This window comes from Strongylocentrotus purpuratus, unplaced genomic scaffold, assembly GCF_000002235.5.
Source record: "Strongylocentrotus purpuratus isolate Spur 01 unplaced genomic scaffold, Spur_5.0 spur5_scaffold_18, whole genome shotgun sequence".
Classification (NCBI taxonomy): domain Eukaryota; kingdom Metazoa; phylum Echinodermata; class Echinoidea; order Camarodonta; family Strongylocentrotidae; genus Strongylocentrotus; species Strongylocentrotus purpuratus.
In genome coordinates, this window is record NW_022145603.1 from 17,279,802 (window position 1) to 17,301,820 (window position 22,019).

Consider the following 22,019-nt stretch of genomic DNA (forward strand, 5'->3'; position numbering starts at 1 on the left):
AAGGAGCAAGTGTATGTGGTGGAAAATATTGAGAGTAGACCTGAACAGTGAGGAGAAAAGTTTGCAAATACAAGGTAAATTATTGAAATTAAGAATGGGAGAGATTTAAAGAGGAAGAGTAAAGGCCGAGTGAGGGAAGGTGTGGTAAAAATCTGTAGAAAGTGAAGACGGAAAAAATGCATATAGGAGGATAAGAAAGAGAAGGGAAAAGAAGAAGACAATGAAGAAAAAGAAAGGGAAGGTAAAGTTAAAAGAGTAAAAGAACAAAACAAAGTGAAAATATACAACCATGCCTAAAGTGGACAAGAGATGGGGGTGTAGTTTGGATAAACTAGCAACTAATAGGTAGATACATAGATTTGTATAGTAAATAATAAAACCAGTTCTGATTTTTCTGGTCGTCAGAACTACCTCTTACACACGGGGTACCTCAGGGATCTATTCTTGGCCCCATACTATTTCTTATGTTTATTAATGATATATACCCTCTTGTTTTGAAAAATATTCGGTTCACACTTATATTATTCAGATAAAGACCCTTGTAATATTGAAATTGTTTTGAATATTGAATTGCATAAGTTATATTCTTGGATGAATTGTAATAAGTTAAAAATAAATTCTACTAAGACTGTTAGTATGCTGATAGGCACTAAATATATGTTGAACAGACACAGTAGGTTGAACTTAAAAATTAATGATAATGATATTGTTCAAGTTGACAAATATAAATATAGATATAGGTATTTTTATTGACTGTGAATTAAAATGGAATATACACATTGATGAATTATGTGAAAAGGTTGGAAAACTATTATGAGGGTGAATAATTAAGAAATTTATCAGAATAAAGCAGAAGATTAGAAGATTATAATGAAAAGGGGGCAACAATTAAAACAAAAGTCAGGATGTAAGTCAGGATGTAGTCAGGATGTCATCCATAAGTCAGGATGTAGTGCAAGGGAGAAGGAGAAGGAGAGGGAGAAGGAGAAGGAGACAGAGAAGAAGAAGGAGAAGGAGCAAGGGAATCTGAGGGCACAACAACAAGTATCTAGGCCTACCACCAAATATTTCCCGACAATTGCTACGCATAACCGGTTTCAAATATTATCCGAGAACACGAAATCAGACAACAGTGCCAAGAGTGTATCAATGCCAATGAAAGATCAACTTCATGAATACAAGGCCAAGCACCTGAAGTTGTTCTCCAAAACCAACATCACCCATCCTGAAGTTCTCTCTGATGACGCAACTGATGACAGCGACGCAACTGTTGACAGCGACGCAACTGATGACAGCTCAGGCCGATCTTTGTCAACACCTACTAGTACTACTTCTACTTCACCACCATACCATGAGCAGATAGAGGGATACCGCCACCGACATAGTGTGATCCGCAACAAACGAGATGTAATTGTGGTCGGTGATTCCATGATTAAACACATTGACGGAAGACATCTCTCCCGCAGCAAGAACGTGAAGTGCGTCTCTTTTCCCGGTGCAAAAGTGAGAGACATCTTCACCTCTTCACCTTGCGAGTTTCTCAAGCCAGGGGGAGAACTGATCATCCACGCTGGCACCAACAACATCTCTGAGGGTGCTGGTGAAGTTTGCCACCAAATCACAGACCTCGGCAAGTCTGTTGCTGCCGAGGGGTTTAACGTCTCAGTCTCTACGATCATCCATCGTAGATGGGAGAGTGAAGCGGACAAGAAGCGGGTTGATGAGATCAACTATCTGATGGAGTTGGCAGCCAGCGAGAACAGATGGGGCCTCATCATCAACAATGATATCAGCGAGCAGCATCTCGGGCGTGATGGCGTTCACCTCAACAGAGCCGGTCAACGAATCTTGGCAGGCAACCTGAAACACCTCATCAACAGTGCTGACCAACCGACAACACGAGGCCATGGCTGGACTCAACGGTCGTCCGATCAAGTTACAGGCAGTGAACCTGGAGCAAGGCGGCATCAAGCCATCTACCGAGAAAACCAGAGTCTTCATTCTGATGAGGGAAAAAGCAGCCCCGTAAAGTCCTACGCCGAAGCTGTTTCTGGGAAATCTTTGGATTTCAGTGCAGTCAAACAGAGGTCACGACTGAAACCAGCCTTCAGACCATCCAAGGTGGACATGAAAGACTGGGCGAATTATCTTCAATTTGTAAGAAGGGTATTGAATTAAATGAAAGTTTGACAAAATCTAGTGATGATCCGAAAATTATAGTTGACGGTCGAAAATATAAGTTCCCTTGTGGGAACTGTGATAAGCCAGTCAAATGTAATCAACACGGCCTTCTGTGTTCTTATTGTAAAAAATGGTTTCACACTAATTGTCAAGCTATCAGTTTTTCAGAGTACCGCAGGTTATATTAATATGAATGCCCTGATGAGAAGTGGAATTGTTTAACATGTTGTCTGCCATCTTTTTGTGACTCAATATTTACTGACGATTGTTTAGAGAAAGAAAGCCAAAACGAGGATAGACTAAAAGAAAACTATTTTAAGGTAACGCGCGTTACACCTGAAAAGCAAGCGATAGCAAGAATAATTCAGCCAAACCTCAGAGATGAAAACACTTCTCTTTATCAAGAATTTGAAGAAAAGTTCAAAATTAAAGGTCTTCATTTTTTGCACCTTAATGTGAGGTCTATTCTAAACAAGATATCGGAACTTAGAATTCTTTTTAAAAGAAAAAGGCTGTCTATTATTGCTTTCACTGAAACATGGTTAAACAATTCCATAAATGATGAAGAAATTGAAATAGACGGATATAAAATCATACGCCATGATCGATCCTCTGGCTCTGGAGGTGGTGTATGTTTCTATATCAGAAATGATATTGCATTTAATATTATGGATGCTATAAGTACTAGAGATACGGAATCTCTGTGGATAAATTTGCTTATACCAAGATCAAAACCAATTGTTGTTGGCGTTCTGTATCGACCTCCGAAAAACAATTTGTTTATCGAGAAATTGTCCAATATTCTTGATACATTAAAGAAGGATGACGAAATAATTCTTTTAGGAGACATGAATATTTGTCTTCTTCGCAAATCGCCACTGGCTAAAAAATATATTGACTTGTTGAGTCTTCATGGGTTTAGTCAACTCATTAAAGAGGCAACACGCGTTACACCTACATGTTCTTCTCTATTGGATCATGTTGGTTGTACCAAAGAAAATAAAATAAGTCAAAGTGGTGTCATTGATCTAGGTATTAGCGACCATTATTTTACTTTCTGTACACGGAAAAATGTTAGACTGGCTATAGGTCATCACAGGACTAATGATATCAGATCCATGAAAAAATATACAGAAGAGTCTTTCAATCTTCAACTATCTGTTGTTGATTGGTCACGAATAACTGACTGTACAGATGTAAATGAGGCATGGTCAATATTTCAACATGTTTTTATCTCAAATTTGAATATGATAGCGCCACTGAAACGGATAAGAATAAAACAAAGATCAGAAACTTGGGTGACTAAAGATATTCTTTCCCTAATTCAAGAGAGAAATATAGTATACAAAAAATGGAGGAAAAGAGCAAAAGATGAGAAGCTCTATAAAAGATACAGAGTATTAAGAAATATGGTCCAAAGAGAGGTGAAAAAGGCTAAACTCGTTTACTTACAAAACAAGATCGAAGAAAATAAACAAGATTCGAAAAAACTTTGGCAGAATCTAAAAAGCTTAGGATTGAAAAATAAGAAGCGAAAAGAACAAGAATCTGTCATTAAAATTGATGGGGAATTATGTCATGATAAGATGGCCATCGCTGATGAATTCAATTCTCACTTCACAAATGTGGCTGCCAAATTAGTAGACAAACTCCCCCCTTCCAAAGACTTTTTCAGCGCAGACAATGATTGTATTCGTGACTTTTACGAAAGAAAAGGTGTACGTGAAAACAGCTTCGAGTTATTACCAATCAGTGAACAATTTGTTTTCAAAGAGTTACGTAAGTTGAATGTATCAAAAAGTACTGGGTTAGACTTGATTCCAGCTAAATTTCTAAAAGATGGTGCGAAGGTTTTATTTAAGCCTCTAAGTTACTTAATGAATCTATCTATCTTGACGAGTACTTTTCCAGAGGATATGAAAATAGCAAAAGTGACTCCACTTTATAAAAAGAAAGATAAAACTGATGTTAGCAACTATAGACCTATTAGTGTTTTAAGCGTAGCATCAAAGATTCTAGAAAAATCGGTCTGTGTTCAAATTGAAAGATACTTCAAAGAAAATGATATAATTTATGAATTTCAATCTGGTTTTCGACATGATTATTCGACTGAAACATGTCTAATTCATTTGACTGATTATTTGAGGAGAGAAACTTCCCAAGGGCGCTTTGTTGGTATGGTGCTCCTTGATCTGCAAAAAGCTTTTGATACAGTTAATCATTGCGTCTTATTGAAGAAGTTACAACTAATGGGTTTTGATAAGGCAAGTTTAGATTGGTTTAGATCCTACTTATCTAATCGGCACCAAGTAGTGGCCATTCATGATATTCGTTCCAAACTAATGCCTATAACTTGCGGTGTTCCTCAGGGAAGCATTTTAGGCCCAATTCTATTTTCAAGTTATATAAATGATATGTGTATTTGTATAAAAGACTTCAAACTATTATTGTACGCAGATGACAGCGTACTACTCTATTCAAATCCTGATCCTAAATATATTGAGGAAAAGCTCAGTGAACAGCTGTCTACGTGTGTCGATTGGATGACTGATAATAAGCTTTCTCTACACTTGGGAAAAACAGAAAGCATTTTATTTTGTTCTAAAAGTAGTTCTAAAAAGTCATTTGAATTCAAAGTGACACACAATAATCAAGCAATCAAGAGAAAAGAGTCTGTGAAGTATTTAGGCATTGAGTTGGCTAGCGCAATTTCATTTTCATCTTTAGTAGAATCAGTTGTAAAAAAAGCAAATTCTCGTCTGAAATTTTTGTACAGATATCAAAGTTGTATGGATTTAAAAGCAAGACGTACACTCTGTTTTGCTCTTATTCAATGTTTATTTGACTATGCTAACCCTGCATGGTATAGTAACATAAACAAGTCAGATCAAAAGAAGTTGAAGATTATACAGAACAAAATGGTGAGATTTATCAACTGTTCTGGTCCAAGAACTCATGTTGGCTACAGCGAACTTTCTAAAGCTGGTTTTCTTGAAGTCGACCAAAGATCAAAACAACTCGTATTGCATCATGTGCATAAAATATATCATACTAGGTCGAATCATTATATTCGATCCAACTTCGATCTTGTTACTGACGTACATGATTATAATACAAGAAATAGACGATTCAACTTTAACTTACCAGAAAGAGTAGGTAGTATTGGAAATTCGTTTTATTACAATGCCATAAAACATTGGAATTCCCTTCCCAATGGTGTAAAAGAAATAGGAAACTATGATCATTTTAAGAGGAAATTAAAGGAATACCTAATACTTGACAGTCAGACAAGAGAAGTGAATGACATGTTATATGATTGAAATTTTTATTCTTCTGTCGGTTCATACTTTTTCATGTTGTATATATACTTATGTTTTCGTACGTTATAGAAATTCTACAAATTCATCATTATTTTCCTCTTCTTCCTTCTCCTCTTTTTCTTCTTCTCCTTCTTCTTTTTCTTCTTGTACTAAATATCATTTCTATCATCAGTTTAATGTTGTTATTATTATTATTATCTTTAATAAGTAGTTCTTTTAATTTTCTTATCTGTCTGTAAATATTACTATCTTAACTTATTAATTTTATACATGTCTGTAAGGGACCCCACTGGAAATAAGCTCTCGAGCTTTCGTGGGTTATCCTGTTCAAGCTGACTTATTTTTGATCTGTTATTATTTTATATTGTTGTATGTTGGAAGCTTGTCGAATAAAAATCAATCAATCAATCAATCAAAAATCATATTTTATTTTACAACTTTATTGAAAGTATTTTATTAGTTCACCGCTACCGTAAATGCTATTCATTGACCAATCACGGCCTGCGGTCTTTTCGAAAGTTTACCATATGCAAATCTGTACAGCCCGCTGCAGTTCAAAACATCATTTCATCAAATTTTGTAGCGGCGAAATTCAGCTTTCTAACCGTAATATTGACTTTCATCATTGGTGCCAAGTGGTATGTACTTCTTCGAAATTTATTTTAGGATGTTTTGCTGGTGAATTGATGTGGAAATATACAGATTTTGAAGTGTGAAAACGACAATCATGTGCTGCATTGCGCGCCATTTGTATGCCATACAACGTGTTCAGAGGAAGGTCCTGTCGCCCGAGCTCGGGGCGTGCGGACCTCCCTCCCGCTGTTGCTGGCAGCCGCGCTGCGCCGCACTTCCCACAGTGCACAGCTCAGTTGACGGTAACAATCCAGGAAGCTTCGGCGGGTGCATAGGAAAACATTCAAACAGCGGGTTGGGCGACATTATCTCAAAATATGCAAAGGGAGTAATCAAAATTTTGACTAAGTTAGATCTAGATCTACTAGGTTGCTAACTCCGGGAAGCTCCAACACCGGCGCCGCAGGCCTGCGGCGCCGGTGTTGGAGCTTCCCGGAGTTACTAGGTTGCTTGACTCCTCTGGCCTGGCCTCTGGGCCTCTGGCTGGCCGGGCCGGCCACTTGAAATTATAATTTGAAGAAGTCTTTGAATGCGTAAAAGGGGGTGATTCTTCGTCCTACCCCGACGATTCTTCCATGTTCATGATGTATCGTTGATTCAACATGGCGAAGAGAAAGTACGCATGTGCAGGCTGTTTGTGTCTTGGACTGCTCGTATTAAGAGGAAGTTTGCATGCGGGCGTGGTGCGCATTAGACCAAATTTTTCTGTCTGTTTCGTTCGTTAGCCTCTGATTTGGGTAGGGTCAGCTCCTCTCTTTAGATTTAGAGACAGAACAGGCCCATACGCTTTAGTGTTCATGTTCTGTGTAACGTTTCTTCACACCAAACATGGCAAAACTACCGGCCAAATTCCATATTTCACAGGATGCACATATCCGGTGCATCTTATTTCGAAAATTAGGTATAGTCTAGGTCTAGCCTAGGCTTAACTACTTCGGTGCCACTTACCAACTTGACTGAAGTAATCCGTTTAATGGGCCCTTTTTAGGAAATTATGGGTCAAAATCGACATCCATGTTGAAAATCTTGCAGCCGTATTTTAAACTCTCGCTGCGCATGACGTCATCTAAATCTCATCCCTTTTAGTCCAACGCCGAAGGCAAAATGATTATGAAGGAAAAACTGCACGAGCTACTTCATTACGAACTCTTAGCTCGTGCACAGTTTTTCCTTCATAATAGTCTAGTAAATAATTAAATCAGTTCTGATTTAAATAATTGTCCGGGAACACAACCTGTCCAGACCAGACACAACAACGTCTGGTTGAAGCGGGTATATTAAATTTACTCAGATATTTCTCACTAGCCTTCTTTCCTTTTTTCAATAATTCTTTTGACCTTTTCAGATAAAGCTCGACCTACTAATGTCCACATCAGGAGAGAAGAGGAAGAAGGATAGTATAGGAGCCAGCTGCAGGAGGAAGAAAGGTAAGCTCATCAAATCATCAGGGGGGGGGGGGGCGTTTCACAAAACTTGTCATCAGTGACAAATAACAGTTTTTGTTATAAGCTACTGAATCCTTGCTTCTGATTGGTTATTAACAGATTTGTCACTGATTATTGTTATTTGTCATTGAAAAAAGGCTTTGTGAAACGGGCCCCAGGATCGTCAATATTAAACTCAAAGTCTCAAATTTGTTTGTTTGTTTTACCTGACTGCTAAGAAAGAATGTGTATGCTTGTAAGTAAGCAACCAGGGGACCGACGGCTTGAAGTCCTCTCCGAGGGATTTGGAAATGAGGATTAATCCCTTGAATCTCCCAGATACGAGCCATTAAAGTGCAAGTCCACTCCAAAAATAACTTACTTTCAATAGAGGCAGAAAAATCTGACGAACCAATCAACAAAATATTGAGCAAAATCGGATAACTAATAAGAAGTTATGAAATTTTGACTTGTCTTTTAAGTCTCTTCCTCAGGTGACTACCTGTGATAATCAGAAAACCTTGACAATCAGAAAAGGGTTAATAAATATTTGCGCAAAATTTTGTGAAACAAATTGTAAGTTATGACAGTATATCCTGGCTGAAAGTGTGCAAACTTTTGATTTCCTTTGCAAGCACCTCTGATCTCATTTGTTTTGAACGAATATTTGCAAAAAATATCAAAACTTTTACTTATGATATAAGAGTAGGATATACATGTAGGGAACCTCTGAGAAAATGTTACCAAAATTCCTATAGTATTATTTAATGCAGAGATTATTAGGCGAAATTGGAAATTGGTTGATCATTAAGTAAAAAAATAAATAGACAATTTAGCTTGCAAAGGAAAATCTTAGAGGCCTCTTTGTGTAGTGATATCAACAACTTTCTTATTCAAAGGATTCTTCTGAAAGTGACATGTACTGGGGCCCGTTTCACAAAGCCTATTTTCAATGACAAATTACAAAAATCAGTGACAAATTTGCTAATAACCAATCAGGAGCAAGGATTTCACTAGCTTTTAAGTACAAAAACTGTCATTTGTCACTGATGACAAGTTTTGTGAAACGCCCCCCTGATCTGTCTCTTTCAATTTTCTGCTTTCAGTGAAATCAGTAAATTCAAAGTTGACTCCACAAATTCTAGGATCTAGTCTTACCCTAACAGGAAAATAGAATGTGACATGTTTCAACAAGTTACTGAAAGGGATTGGGTAACTTTGTCTCAGATTCTGAAACAAAATTCTGGATTTAGCTCATGTTGCAATGATAATTATAAACCTTGAGGTCAGTCAGGCACCCCATGACTTTTACAAGCCGATCGCCTATCTGATTTTCAAGATATTTATGATTGGAATTACAAATTTTGAAAACCTTTTGCCAAACAGTTTTCTTAACACTACAATCTGTGGGGGAAAACGAGTACCGGGTATGGTAAATCCGGTCATGCAAAGATTTTTACTTTTTTGAGGCACTTCTTGATCATTTTGAAGCACAATTTTTGTAGGGCTTCAATATTACACCATACCACAGATGCTGATAAGTGATAACACGTAGGGCCGTGTATCTCAGATTTAACATTGTTAAACGATGCCTTTAAAGCTGCTGAGCATTTCTGATAATCCCATATATATGATAACTATAGTTCTTGTGCCCCTTAAATCATATTTTTGATGCAGTTTTGTCCTTCTTTGTTGCACATGTATATACAGTGTATACAAATATCATATTTTGTAACGGGGATTGCCATTGATAAGCCTGTAGCCTTTGCAAATCCAACCTCATTTGAATTTGTTGTATTTTATACTTATTATTTTCTCTTTTAATATATTATGGTATTGTCATTTGTGGTTGTTCTTATTCGAATGTGAAAATAAAATAAATTGAATTGAATTGAATTTGTCTGTTTATTTTGAACAGTTCGGAAATCAATGAGCTGGCGTGAGAGCAAAGAGGCCATCAAACAAGACTTGGAGAAATTCTTTCAGGAGAAGTTTACAAGCGGTGCTAAAATGGAGCGTAAGCGAGAGAAGATCCTGACAGAGATCTTTGCATCAGAACGACGGTACTTGGAACAGTTGGATATTATCATCACTGTAAGTAATCTTGGAGAACCCCAAATATATTGAGACATGGTTTTGTGGCTAAAACGACTGGCCGCAGGCTACGCTGACTGGACTTAAATTCTGGTTTAACTTAACTGGACTTTCAGAAACAGAAATGGAGAGTTAAACCCAACTTAGACTGGAACTTAAGTTATATCCGACTTTGTCAACCCTCCTGTTTGATGTTTTTGATTAGTTACTTTATTTGCAATGTTTTGTTTGTTATATATTTGTAAAAATGCAAAAGAAAAAGAAAATCAATCAGAAATAAATAAATCAAAGCCAATCAAATCAAATGATACAATACACAATCCATTGAATTCATTTCTGTGTAATGTTTTCTATCTTTTTTCTATCTGCAGCATTTCATAAAACCATTGAGACAGCTGGGTATCGTGCCTGAGAATGATATTCGTATCATGTTTGGAGACATCACTGCTATCCAAGCAATCAACAAAGAGCTCTTAGCTCACATGGAAGAGATGAGTATCGGTGAAGCATTCCTACAGCTAGCTCCTTACATCAAGCTCTACTGTACCTATGCTAATAACTTTGAGAAGGCTGTCGATCTTCTACAGGTATGCATAATAGGCCATTTTCATAATGTAATCAAATTTGATGCACAAGTCTTAAAGTGCCATGTTACAAATTATTATCAAAGCGCTTGCTGACAACCTCATTTCATTTGCCCTGATACATGTTAAGGCTGTGCACAACAGTGTAATGAGGTACCCGGGTACACTCCCAGGCTTACAAGGGAATACTTGATTATTCGGACGTCATGTTTTTTTATTATTTTTTTTATTTTTTTTATTTTTTTTAATTTTTTAAATTTTTTTTAAATTTTTAAATTTTTAATTTTTTTTGCCACCACCATACCACTGGAGCAGTATCCCAAGTCCATCGCCGAAAACGCATGCAATTTTACTTCGAGTTGCGGTTGAAGGCGTTGATTTAATAATAATAATAACAGTAAACAATGCTGTTTTAAAAACCAAAGATGGCAGAATAATCCATTTTCCTCCGAGTCCAAACAGATATCTGGACATTTGGTTCCAGTTTCTGAGTGGTGAGTTTGACAGTGCTCGAGTTGGGAAACAATTTTTACAGACGGTACCATGCCAGCGGCCGCCGCTCTCCCTGGCACGGGTAAGCGTCGGCCTGGGATTTTTTAATTTTTAAATTTTTTTTGCTGCCGAATATTCGAGCATGAGAAATCGTACTCAAGTAGTTGTAAACCGTGCGGGTACTCAAGCATTTGACTATTTGTCGCAGCCCTAATATTTTTTCCATTCCAATCTCATTTTCCATAGCCTAAAATAAAGGGGCAAGTTGGCTAATTATATTTTACTCTTTCTTTGTGTACTTGCACACAGGAATGGGGAAACAAGACAGCTAAGTTTGTTAGGTTCTTGAGAGAGACGGAGAAGAAAGAACAGTGCCGTAGTCTTACATTGCATGCACTACTCATAACTCCTATTCAGAGAGTTCCAAGGTAAGACAAACAGAATTTGTAATAATTACATGCATCAGTAAAACAGATATACAGTGTGCCCCAGAAAAAACGAAACCGAGAATTATCAATGTTTTATCATAACTTAGTCACATTTATAATTGATAAATGACACATATTTGGAAAGCTTAGATCCTTCTCTTTCCTTTGATGCAACTCATATGATGCATATTTCACGCATGAGTGATTAAAATCAATTTAAAGAGAGGAAACCAACCAGTCATTCGGCGGACGGTATCTGAATTTCAAAGAGAAAATGACATTTCTAGAAAGTTGAGTTTCTGCCCTTTCATATGACACCTCAATCAGGAAAATTGAGCTAGGAATGACAAAGTTCTGTTTGTGTAAAGTAGTGCTTGCATTTTCATAATTTTATTAAACAAATTCCTTTTCACTGGCTGCCTATCGTAGCAACAGGCGGAATTAAGAAAAGACTTAACTCAGTTTCGTTGACAATCAGCCGTAGACGAAAGACTTCATGTGATCATATGGTCTGGTTGTTCCAATAGAAATTGTTGTTCCAGTGTCAAGTTTGACTATCTTTGTTTCCTTCAGATACAAACTCTTACTCAAGCAACTCTTAGACCACACACCGTCTAGCCACGAGGACTATTCCAAAATCAAAGGTATAGTAGCGTACAAATAATACTCAGCAGTGAGGGCATTAGTAAGAATTACCCACACAAGGGACCTTTGGAACAGTCTAACATATATCGCCGATATATATGCGTGATAATATAATTGTGCGCAGGTTAAATTGACAAATTCAAACTAATTGTAAACTTCTCCAATACCCGGCCAAATGTGGGTGACATAAGAATAAAGTTAAAAACCATATGCCAGCCAATCATTAAGTCAAACGTTCGGATCATAACAAAGTGATATAAAACAAATATACCAAGCATTTAGTTCGTAAGAATAGTGGAAATTATATATTTTCGGAGGGACTGCAATAGTTAATATTTTCTCCTCGGTGCTTCGCCCCACAGAAAAAATAGTACTTTGCCAGTCCCTCCTCAGATAAATAATTTCCACTATTCTTTCTCACAGCTTGGTCTATTTGTATACTATAAGGCCAAAAATCAGTAGCTAATTTCATGCCTGCAGTTTTGACCAATCAGATGCCTAGAATCTTGATATGCGGTAGCTATATAATAAATGCTGTTTTGAACATTTCAGACGCCCTTCAAAACATCTCCGAAGTAACGCATGGTATCAATGAGTACATCAGAGAACATGAGAACTTTCAGAAGATGTTTGATATCCAGAATTCTCTGGGTGGCAGGGCTCCTAAACTCATCGTCCCTGGTCGCAAGTTCATCAAAGAGGGCCCACTCATGAAGGTGAGTATGAGTCACTATGAACATGACGGACAAAGAAAGAGGACAAAATATACAGTTCCTCATTCTACCCTCAACAATTGCTGTGGTAGACAAAGGAACATCCCTTCACTGCTATTATGTAAAAATGTGTAGAACAGGTGTCACATGCATGTGACACCTGTTCTACACATTTTTACATAATTACCAAGATTACCGAGAGTCCTTTTCAGGACTCCTCAATCCTCGCTCTCTCTCACATGGTGCACCCGCAAGCCTCCTGTATATCTACATCACCATGCAAGCCGATATTTACATGCAGAATAGATTTTGCATTCAATTTGGTACATAACTTGGCTTTCTTGTGCATATGCTGCAGGGAATATATCTTCCAGACATTTATATGTAAGATAATCCAAAGTTCTTTTGAGCCTTTTGTATTCCATTTTTTCTATATTTTCTGTATACAGGTCACTAAAAATGGCTCCGGGTCCCACGAGCGCATGTTCTTCCTTTTCTCAGACATCTTGATCTATGCCAAGCATAACATGAGCCTAGAGCGCCCCCTACTGGCCAAACCTTACACATGTTCATCTGTATTCTATTCTATTCTTTCTTTATTTTCTGTATACAGGTCACTAAAAATGGCTCCGGGTCCCACGAGCGCATGTTCTTCCTCTTCTCAGACATCTTGATCTATGCCAAGCATAACATGAGCCTAGAACGCCCCCTACTGACCAAACCTTACACATGTTCGTCTGTAATTCAGCTTGAAGATTGTAAGGTAGATCTCGTGCTCGGGGAACAGAAGATTGATGGAGCGGGGGCGCTGTTCAAGGTAAGGAATTGCTTTTTATGCCTCCGTTACGAAGTAGCCGGAGGCATTATGTTTTCGGGTTGTCCGTCCGTCCGTACGTCCGTACGTACGTACGTACGTACGTCTGTACGTACGTACGTCCCGTTCTCGTGATCGCGTTATCTGAAGAACTGGTTGATGGATTCCTGCCAAACTTTGGTCATGTATGTTTCTTGTAGAGCCGATGAACTGATTAGATTTTGGGGTTACGAGGTCAAAGGTCAAAGGTCACAGGGCTCATTATGTATGCAAAACGAGCTCGTGATCGCGTTATCTGAAGAACTGGTTGATGGATTCCTGCCAAACTTTGGTCATGTATGTATCTTGTAGAGCCGATGAACTGATTAGATTTTGGGGTCACGAGGTCAAAGGTCAAAGGTCACAGGGCTCATTATGTATGCAAAACGAGCTCGTGATCGCATTATCTGAAGAACCGATTGATGGATTGCTGCCAAACTTAGGTCATGTATGTTACTTGCAAAGCCAAAAAACTGATTAGATTTTGAGGTCACGAGGTCAAAGGTCAAAGGCCACAGGGCTCATTATGTATGCAAAACGAGCTTGTGATCGCGTTATCTGAAGAACCGATTGATGGATTGCTGCCAAACTTAGGTCATGTATGTTACTTGCAGAGCCGATGAACTGATTAGATGTAGGGGTCACAAGGTCAAAGTTCAAAGATCACAGGGCACATTATGTATGCAAAAACAGCTCGTGATCGCGTTATCTCAAGAACCGATTGATGGATTCCTGCCAACTTAGGTCATGTATGTTTCTTGCAGAGCCAATGAACTGAGTAGATTCTTGGTTCATAAGGTCAAAGGTCATGGGCTCATTATGTATGCAAAAATAGCTTGTAATCACAATATTCTGAAAACCTGTTAATGGATTACAATTGAACTTGAATTTGAAAAATTTCTTCTGTTTTGGTTTGTAAAATTGCTCTATGACGGAGGCATCATTTTCGACTGCGCGCAGTCGAAGTTCCATCTAGTTTCTTTCTTCAATCAATCAAAATCTATGAAAAGGTTGTTTTGTAGAACTTATTTTGCACTCTCACAAACAATGCCTCCTGTTCATCCGAGCATGAACACATACCACACAAAAATGATGCCAAATGATTTGGGATGAAACACTCTTTCATAAGATGTATAATAATTTACTGTTTATAGATGATTGTTAAAATAATTAGCAATTTTCTAGGTGTAAACTTTTTTTTGACTCACACGGTATATCATTCTTGTTTGTAGCTGTCATACAATGCGGATCATCTCCTGTTATATTCCACCGACAACAACGAAGCACTGTCATGGATCGACAAGCTTCAGGGAACTATCCAAACGCTGAGGAGAAATCGCGCTTCACTCCGTACACCGTCCGTCATGGAGAGACGCAAAGAAGAGGCTTTCACACGCGATGCGGGACGAACGCCGTTCAGAGCAAGCATGAGAATCCGCAGTATGTGCAGGAAACCGCAACTCACCAGCAGCCAGTTAGTTTCTCAGGTTAGAAATAGTATACCAAAAAAAAAAATTAATACATACTGCAATATAAACATGACGGACAAAGAAAGATGACAAAATATACAGTTCCTCATTCTACCCTCAACAATTGCTGTGGTAGACAAAGGAACATCCCTTCACTGTTATTATGTAAAAATGTGTAGAACAGGTGAATATGCATGTGACACCTGTTCTACACATTTTTACAGCAGGGAAGGGATGTTCCTTTGTCTACCACAGCAATTGTTGAGGGTAGAATTAGGAACTGTATATTTTGTCATCTTTCTTTGTCCGTCATGTTCATAGTGCTATTAACCTTGATATTTGTTCTATTCAATTCAATTAATTAATTTTATAAAATACAAAGCTTTTTTAAAGGGACTTGGTAGCATTGTTCAGATGAGAGTAAATGGTGCTAAGATAGTGACTTTTGACTATTGTGCAATGTCTGTGCAAGTCATTTGAAGAGCTCAGTTTTGAACTCCAATGATTGTAATTATTTTTTTTTAATGGAGTATATTTCCATTTCTAATGTATGGATGTGAAGCTTGGACCCTGACATCAGACCTAAGAAAGCAACTGGAAAGTTGTGAAGTTTGGTTCCTGATAAGGATGCTAAGAATTTCATGGACAGAAAGAGTTTCTAATAATGAGATCTTTGCCATGGCAGGAACAAGACGGAAGCTTTTGAATAATATAAGAGGTCGACAGCTGAGCTTCTTGGGCCATGTTATACGGAAGAATGGTTTGGAAAATCTTGCACTAACTGGAAGAATCGAGGGGAGGAGGGGTAGGAGGAGGGTTCTGTGGATGAGTAGCTTAAGGAGTGGGATTTCTGAATGTGGAATTGATCTCGGGGAGAATGAATTACTTCATAGAATATGGGATAGAGAGTTGTGGCACTCCATGGTCGCCAACGTCTCAGGATATGGCACATAGAGAGAGGGAGAGAGAGAGATATTCCCATGGTAATTGTTCCGAATGACTATGATTTGTTTGTTTGTTGTTGTTTTAATAGGGGGCATCTCCTTCTCCTATGCCAAAGAGGGATCTTCTTTATCCCATGAGGAAAGACATCTTGAAAATGAGCGACAAAAAGGTATGAAATAAACCATTGAAATCAGATCAATATCAATGACCTTCATGGCTTTAACCCAATATAAGCCCTGGGGGTGTTTCATAAAGCTGTTCGTAATGTCCAAAGTTTTTTCTGATATTTTCAATAACCTTTTTCACTAAATTTTCACTGATTTTATTCAGATATCTTAAACTTTACAATAAAAGTAACTTAGTATGAAGGTTTTGGTTCCCTTTAAGTAAGGAAAAGGTCATGTGGATTTTAGATAAATTACAGAATTTCAATAGTGCCTATGGTAAATGAGTAATACTACTCTTTAACATAGATATAACTAGAGAAGTAAGTTCAAGTGCTTTCCATACCATAATCACTATCTGTACAATATTTGTAGAGGTGTTGTGTTGTGTTCTAGTGAATATATGTGTAAAGCACTTAAGGTGGTATTCTCGAAAGCGGACTAATTTTAGTCCATGGTTTAATCCACTGACTAAGTATGGGATGCCAAGTGTTTATATAAATATGTTTTTGAATAATTTAATCTCTCACTAAATTAAAATAAAATGTAATAACGTAATTGATAAACAACAATATAACTATGATATAATCACGTTATCATGGTAATTTAGGGACATTTCAAATTATAAAAAAATATATTCATATGGACACTTGGCATCCCATAATTAGCCGGTGGATTAAACCATGGACTAAAGTTATTAGGCTTTCGTAGCTTGTAGCTTTAATGTGAATAGCAACCAGTCTGATAATATTTCAAAGCTCTTGCTGCCTCTGTGACCTTTCCAGGCTGACAGCATGACGACAAGATCAGCATCATCCCCACCGATGACTACGAGAAGTGCCGCTAGACGATACCCTCTGGGACATCACATGACACAACAACCTGTAGCATCATCACCGAGGCGTAGTCGCACCCAGGCCAAACGACCCAGGTCACTCCCTCCTCAACTCTCCAAGAAGAAAGTGAGGAGACTACAAGATCGTGGACCACTCCCACTCAAGAAGAAGAAGAAGAGAGAAGTGAGTTTAAAGGGGGAAAAGGTCGAGAGAAAGAGATGGAGACAGAGATAGATATTTTTATTAATTTATTTATTTATTGCAGATCTTTAAAAAGAAGGGTAGCCCAATCAGAAAATAAAAACTGCTTTTCGTTGAGGCCCTTCATGACTCAAACAATACATTTTATCAACACATCAAAATATAAATAAATATAGAAAATTACAAAATACGATTTTAACAAACAAAAAAATTGCAAACCAGTTAATAATAGAAAGATGGTAGAGAAAGAAGAGAGAGAGAGTTGGGGAGATGGGGCTGAGATGAGAGAGATTGAGAATAGAGAGAAGGGGGGGGTGGAGGGGTAAACTGCAAGTTAACAAAAAAGAGAAGATTTTAAGGGGGGGGGGAGATAGAGAGAAAAAGATGAAGACGGAGATAGATATGGAAAAATGGTAGAGAGAGAAGAGAGAGAAAGAGAGAAAGAGAGAGAGAGAGTTGGGGAGAGGGGGCTGAGATGAGAGAGATTGAGAATAGAGAGAGAGAGGGGGGGGGGGGGGGGGGGGGAGGATAAACTGCAAGTTAACAAAAAAGAGAAGATTTGTTAGCCTTTCTTTAAGCCTGAAAACTTAAAACCAGTTAAGAATTGTGGAGACTTGTGACATTTTCTATAATGTAATAGTAGGAATTTGATTTTGATTCAGACTGATTCACAAGTAGACAATAACTTCAGTTCTTATGTTAGTCATTTTATTTAAAAACCCATAACAAAATAACAATGATGCTATCTTCAAAGAAAAGGGCATGATCCCTCAGTGGTATGACAGTGGTCTCGTGACCGGGAGGTCGATGCTTGAGTGCCTTTTGGTAAGGCATTAATCCTCAATACCAAGTCCCTCGGAGAGGACTCATAGCTCTCGGTCCCCTGGTTGCTGGTTCGCTGAATGTCTTCCGAAACTGTCTCAAAACTCTCCTCTTTGACCATGATCAACTATTCTTTGATAACTTTTATGTAAAGCACTGTGAAACAACAGTTAGTTTGTAAGAGCGCTATAGAAATGACTTTATTGTAATTGCTCACTTACAAGCATACAAATGTACCTGCTTTCTTAGCAGTCAGGTAAAGTAATACTCAATATCATATTGTTTTTATCGACATTCATGTAGGATCCCGAGATGACAGTTTATGAAGATGCCGTGGATCACGGTACGACGACGGATGATCATGATAACACGCTCTACCAGACGGCCATGGCAGAGGACGAAGGGACCCATACCGAGATCTACCCTATGACCCCTAGCAGGGAACGTACCACTAGCTACCGTAGGGGGGAGCAGGTTCTTCAGGAGATGCCTCCCCTCACCACAGCACAGAATGGAGACAGTCAATGCATTATCCTTTGAGGAGGCTAGGCTAGGCTAGGTAGCAATCTGAGATGCACGGGCCTACGTGTTATCAGTGTCTGTGATATGGTGTAATATTTAAGCCCTGAAAAAAATTGCGCTTCGAAATGATTTTTCCCAATAGACTGTAGTGTTATGAAAACTGTTTGGTAAACGGTTTGCAAAATTTGTTATTCCAATCATAAATATCTTGATAATCAGTAAAAGTCATGGGGTTAAAGGTTTATAATTATGATTGCAGCAAGAGCTAAATCCAGGATTTTGTTAAGAATCTGAGACAAAGATACCCAATCCCTTTAAACAGATGAAACGCAACTTGATTTCCAGCCAATCATGATCACGTATGTAGGGCTTGCATTTATTTTTCTAAGGTGTGTTTAATGGCAACTTTTTACTTATGCAAGAGGGACCTAGAGCAATATTTATGTACCTGTTAGTGTCTGGCTCTAATTAATAATAAAAACAATTTTAGAGGTATAAAACACATATATCAGCTTATAATAGCCCAACAATAATCCATACATTTTAAAACTTTACACAAGCTAACAAATGATATAATTTGGCAAGATATTTACCTGCACTTGCTACTCTCCACCCAGGTGTTAAATAGCTAAACCTGTGCATACGTGCATGGTAACCGTTAGGGTTAGTGATAGGGTTATAATAATCATGCAAACCCACCTTTCATCAACCCATCGTTAGCTCAATCGGTAAGGACAGCGTAATACAGCGTTGGAGTTGTGGGTTCGAATCTCAGTATTGATTCAGTTCTATTTTTGCCTTCATAAATAGCCAGGTAAAGCAATAAATAATTAAAATCTAATTGTTTGTGACCTCTTTCCGAACTGCTTATGACGTAAAACGTATCAGCCAAGGTCCAGGGGGGTGTTTCACAAAGATTCTAAGTTGAACTTATCTCTAAATTAGACTTAACAATTATGGAAAGCCGTTAGCATCCTTGAAAATATTTAGTAAAAGTTATTTTAAAAGGCATAAAATGTTGATTCAAATCATTCATTTTTTCTATTATCATGGGAGATTTCATGTTCTTGATGTGGAATTTATGAAAAGTCTAGAATACTTGAATTTTTGCTTCTGAACATATTTCATTATGAGACTACAAATGGCTCTCCATAATATTTAAGTCCAACTTAGAGTTAAGTTTGACTTACAATCTTTGTGAAAAAACCCCCTGATCATATCAGCCAAGGTCCAGATCTCTTGTTGGCATATGTTGGTGTCCTGTCCCTGCTTCAGCTATCTAATCATATCCATCAATTCTTTCATAGTGTTTCTGTCTTTCAGTGTACATTTTGTTCAAAAATTGTCTTTGTTTGTCACTGTGATGTCTGTATAATGTATTATTCATATTATGACCCGCTACATATGATACCGGTACACTCCAAAATATACCAAGATATATATATAAACATATACTTATCAACATGAGGGGGGTATTACATCAAAATATTTATGAATATACTTTTATTTTTAGAAATTACTAATCATGACAACATTTAGTCAAAATGTTTTAACTTAAACCCATTTGATACAAAGTGATAAACTAGGAACAAACTGGTAGATTATAAAGTTATAACCACTTTCAATGCCTTCAAACTAGTTGTATAAACCCCATATTCCTCTTATTTTCTGAAAACATCTACAGATGTATGTAATATACATTGTACATTTATTCCTACTTTTGTTTCAGAAATTCCCTTTTAAAAAATGGTAGAAAGTTGGCAGGTATGTTACATGCATCAACCATGCTTTTCATTTGTTTTGTCACAATCGTCTCTGTGGTAAAAATTTATATGTATATATTGTTTTTTGAGTGTCTTCCATTTTGTACGCAGCATTAATTTGAAGTTCATATATTGAGAGAATTCCTGATGCTGTAAATGATATGTGTATATGGATGTAAGGTTTGTTCAAACAGTATACTGGATAAAAGTGGTTTTATATTAGACTGGAAGAATGTACCAAGTGTTTGAATAATATGATGTTACTAGTTTGTACTTAATTACAATGTGATTCCTGACTAGATAGAGCAGGAGGGAAATAAATTAGCATTTTATAGACAGAAAATAAATTACATCTACACTTTATGAATGAACAAAAGAGCCATTGTACTTAGATAAGGGGAGTGTTTCACAAAGACTAAGATCGACTTTAAGTTGGACTTAACTATGGCAGGCCATTCACGCCACTGGTTGCTCTCAGTATTGGTCTCTCAATTATGATCTTTAGATATTATTTTTTCCTTCAACAATGAACTATAAAAATATATAAGTTCTGTAGATTTGTGATCATGATTTATACGTCCCTCGAGAGACCAATGCCAGTAAATGGTGAGAGCAAACAGTGGTATGAACAGCCTGCCATAGTTAAGTCCAACTTAAAGTCAATCTTAGTCTTTGTGAAACACTCCCCAGGAACATTACTGAACTAGCTTATAAAAGGTCACATCTTATTTGGGTTGATGTAGGATATAACCCAGTCTACTTTGACCGAGAAGAGCCCTCGATAGTTTTATTCTATTTTAAGCAGTTTTTCAGTAATGGTAGCCACTTAACCCTATTTAGCCCGGGGGGGGCTTGAGAAGCCCCCCCCTCGACATTTTTCGCGATAATTTTTTAACGCAAGAAAATCTTGCACTGAAATTTTGTGACTTTTTTCTTTCGAGTCTTGCGCAACTTTTGAAAGAAATTTTTCGAAAATCGGACCTACCATTACAAAGTCACGTGTCCTTTTGTCTTCGCATGTCAGCCCGAAAATCGCTCATTTTTGTGATTTGTGTACAAAACATATGGAAATCCCATTTTTCAAATAAAGAGGTAAAACATTGGTTATTTGGTCTTGTTTAGATTTTAGGTGTTTATTTTGGGGTCAAAATAGTTGAATTATAGTTGGAAATGAAATAAAACAACAAAAACAATAAAATACATAAGTTAAAAAAACAAAGAAATACATAAGAAATTATCAAAACAATAGATAACATAAGGAATAACCCTGGTTTTTCAAATTTTTGTGCTGTATTATTATTCCAAATGGTCTAACAAATATATGTAGTGAGAAAGAATGCTTAAATATGAATAATGTCTGATTTATGGGCAAAAATGTGAATTTAATGACCTTATTTGCATAAATTACCATAAATATGCAAATGAGTGAATTTTTCAAAAAAATTGAAATTACCATAGTATTCTATACACTTCACTTGACATGTATGCAAATTTTCGCGGCGATCGGGCGTTTCACGGCCGAGATCATAGGGGGGGGCCTGAGAAGCCCCCCCCGGGCTATGCAGTTTCAAAATAGCCCGGGCTAAATAGGGTTAAAATGGACCCACATGTTGATGTATTGATATACCATAATGATTTGTATTGCTATTAAAGGGAATGTAGTGTTGACTTAGTTTAAGATGAAATATAATTTTTTGGTGCTATTTTGGGGGAATACCACATATTACTCGGAGAAAATTTTAAGGGTAAATTGATGTAATGGAGACCAGTTTGGAGATATCACATGGTACAAATAGCAGATATCTTTTCGACATGGAGAAGTTCCACTTTGTGCATTTTGTACATGTAATCACTACCAAAAAGATAATCACTATGAACATGACGGACAAAGAAAGCGGACAAAATATACAGTTCCTCAGGTAGACAAAGG

General features: G+C 37.3%; 1 protein-coding gene across 1 annotated transcript; it reads left to right on the forward strand.

The window, feature by feature from the left end:
- Positions 1-6,010: 6,010 nt before the first annotated feature.
- Positions 6,011-19,025, forward strand: LOC589715 (FYVE, RhoGEF and PH domain-containing protein 4). The gene is made up of 12 exons (XM_011665482.2): positions 6,011-6,139; positions 7,480-7,561; positions 9,477-9,652; positions 10,024-10,239; positions 11,038-11,156; positions 11,730-11,800; positions 12,354-12,517; positions 13,128-13,331; positions 14,600-14,854; positions 15,870-15,950; positions 16,731-16,964; positions 18,108-19,025. Exons 1-12 carry the CDS (start codon positions 6,029-6,031, stop codon positions 18,342-18,344), a joined length of 1,950 nt encoding a protein of 649 aa, XP_011663784.2. The 5' UTR covers positions 6,011-6,028; the 3' UTR covers positions 18,345-19,025.
- Positions 19,026-22,019: the final 2,994 nt, after the last annotated feature.

Bases quoted from the DNA above. Each gene is read 5' to 3' on its own strand.
- LOC589715 (XM_011665482.2), top strand. From the start codon at position 6,029: ATGCAAATCTGTACAGCCCGCTGCAGTTCAAAACATCATTTCATCAAA. The intron at 6,140-7,479 runs GTATGTACTTCT...TGACCTTTTCAG, and splicing joins TTCATCATTGGTGCCAAGTG to ATAAAGCTCGACCTACTAAT. The intron at 9,653-10,023 runs GTAAGTAATCTT...TTCTATCTGCAG, and splicing joins AGTTGGATATTATCATCACT to CATTTCATAAAACCATTGAG.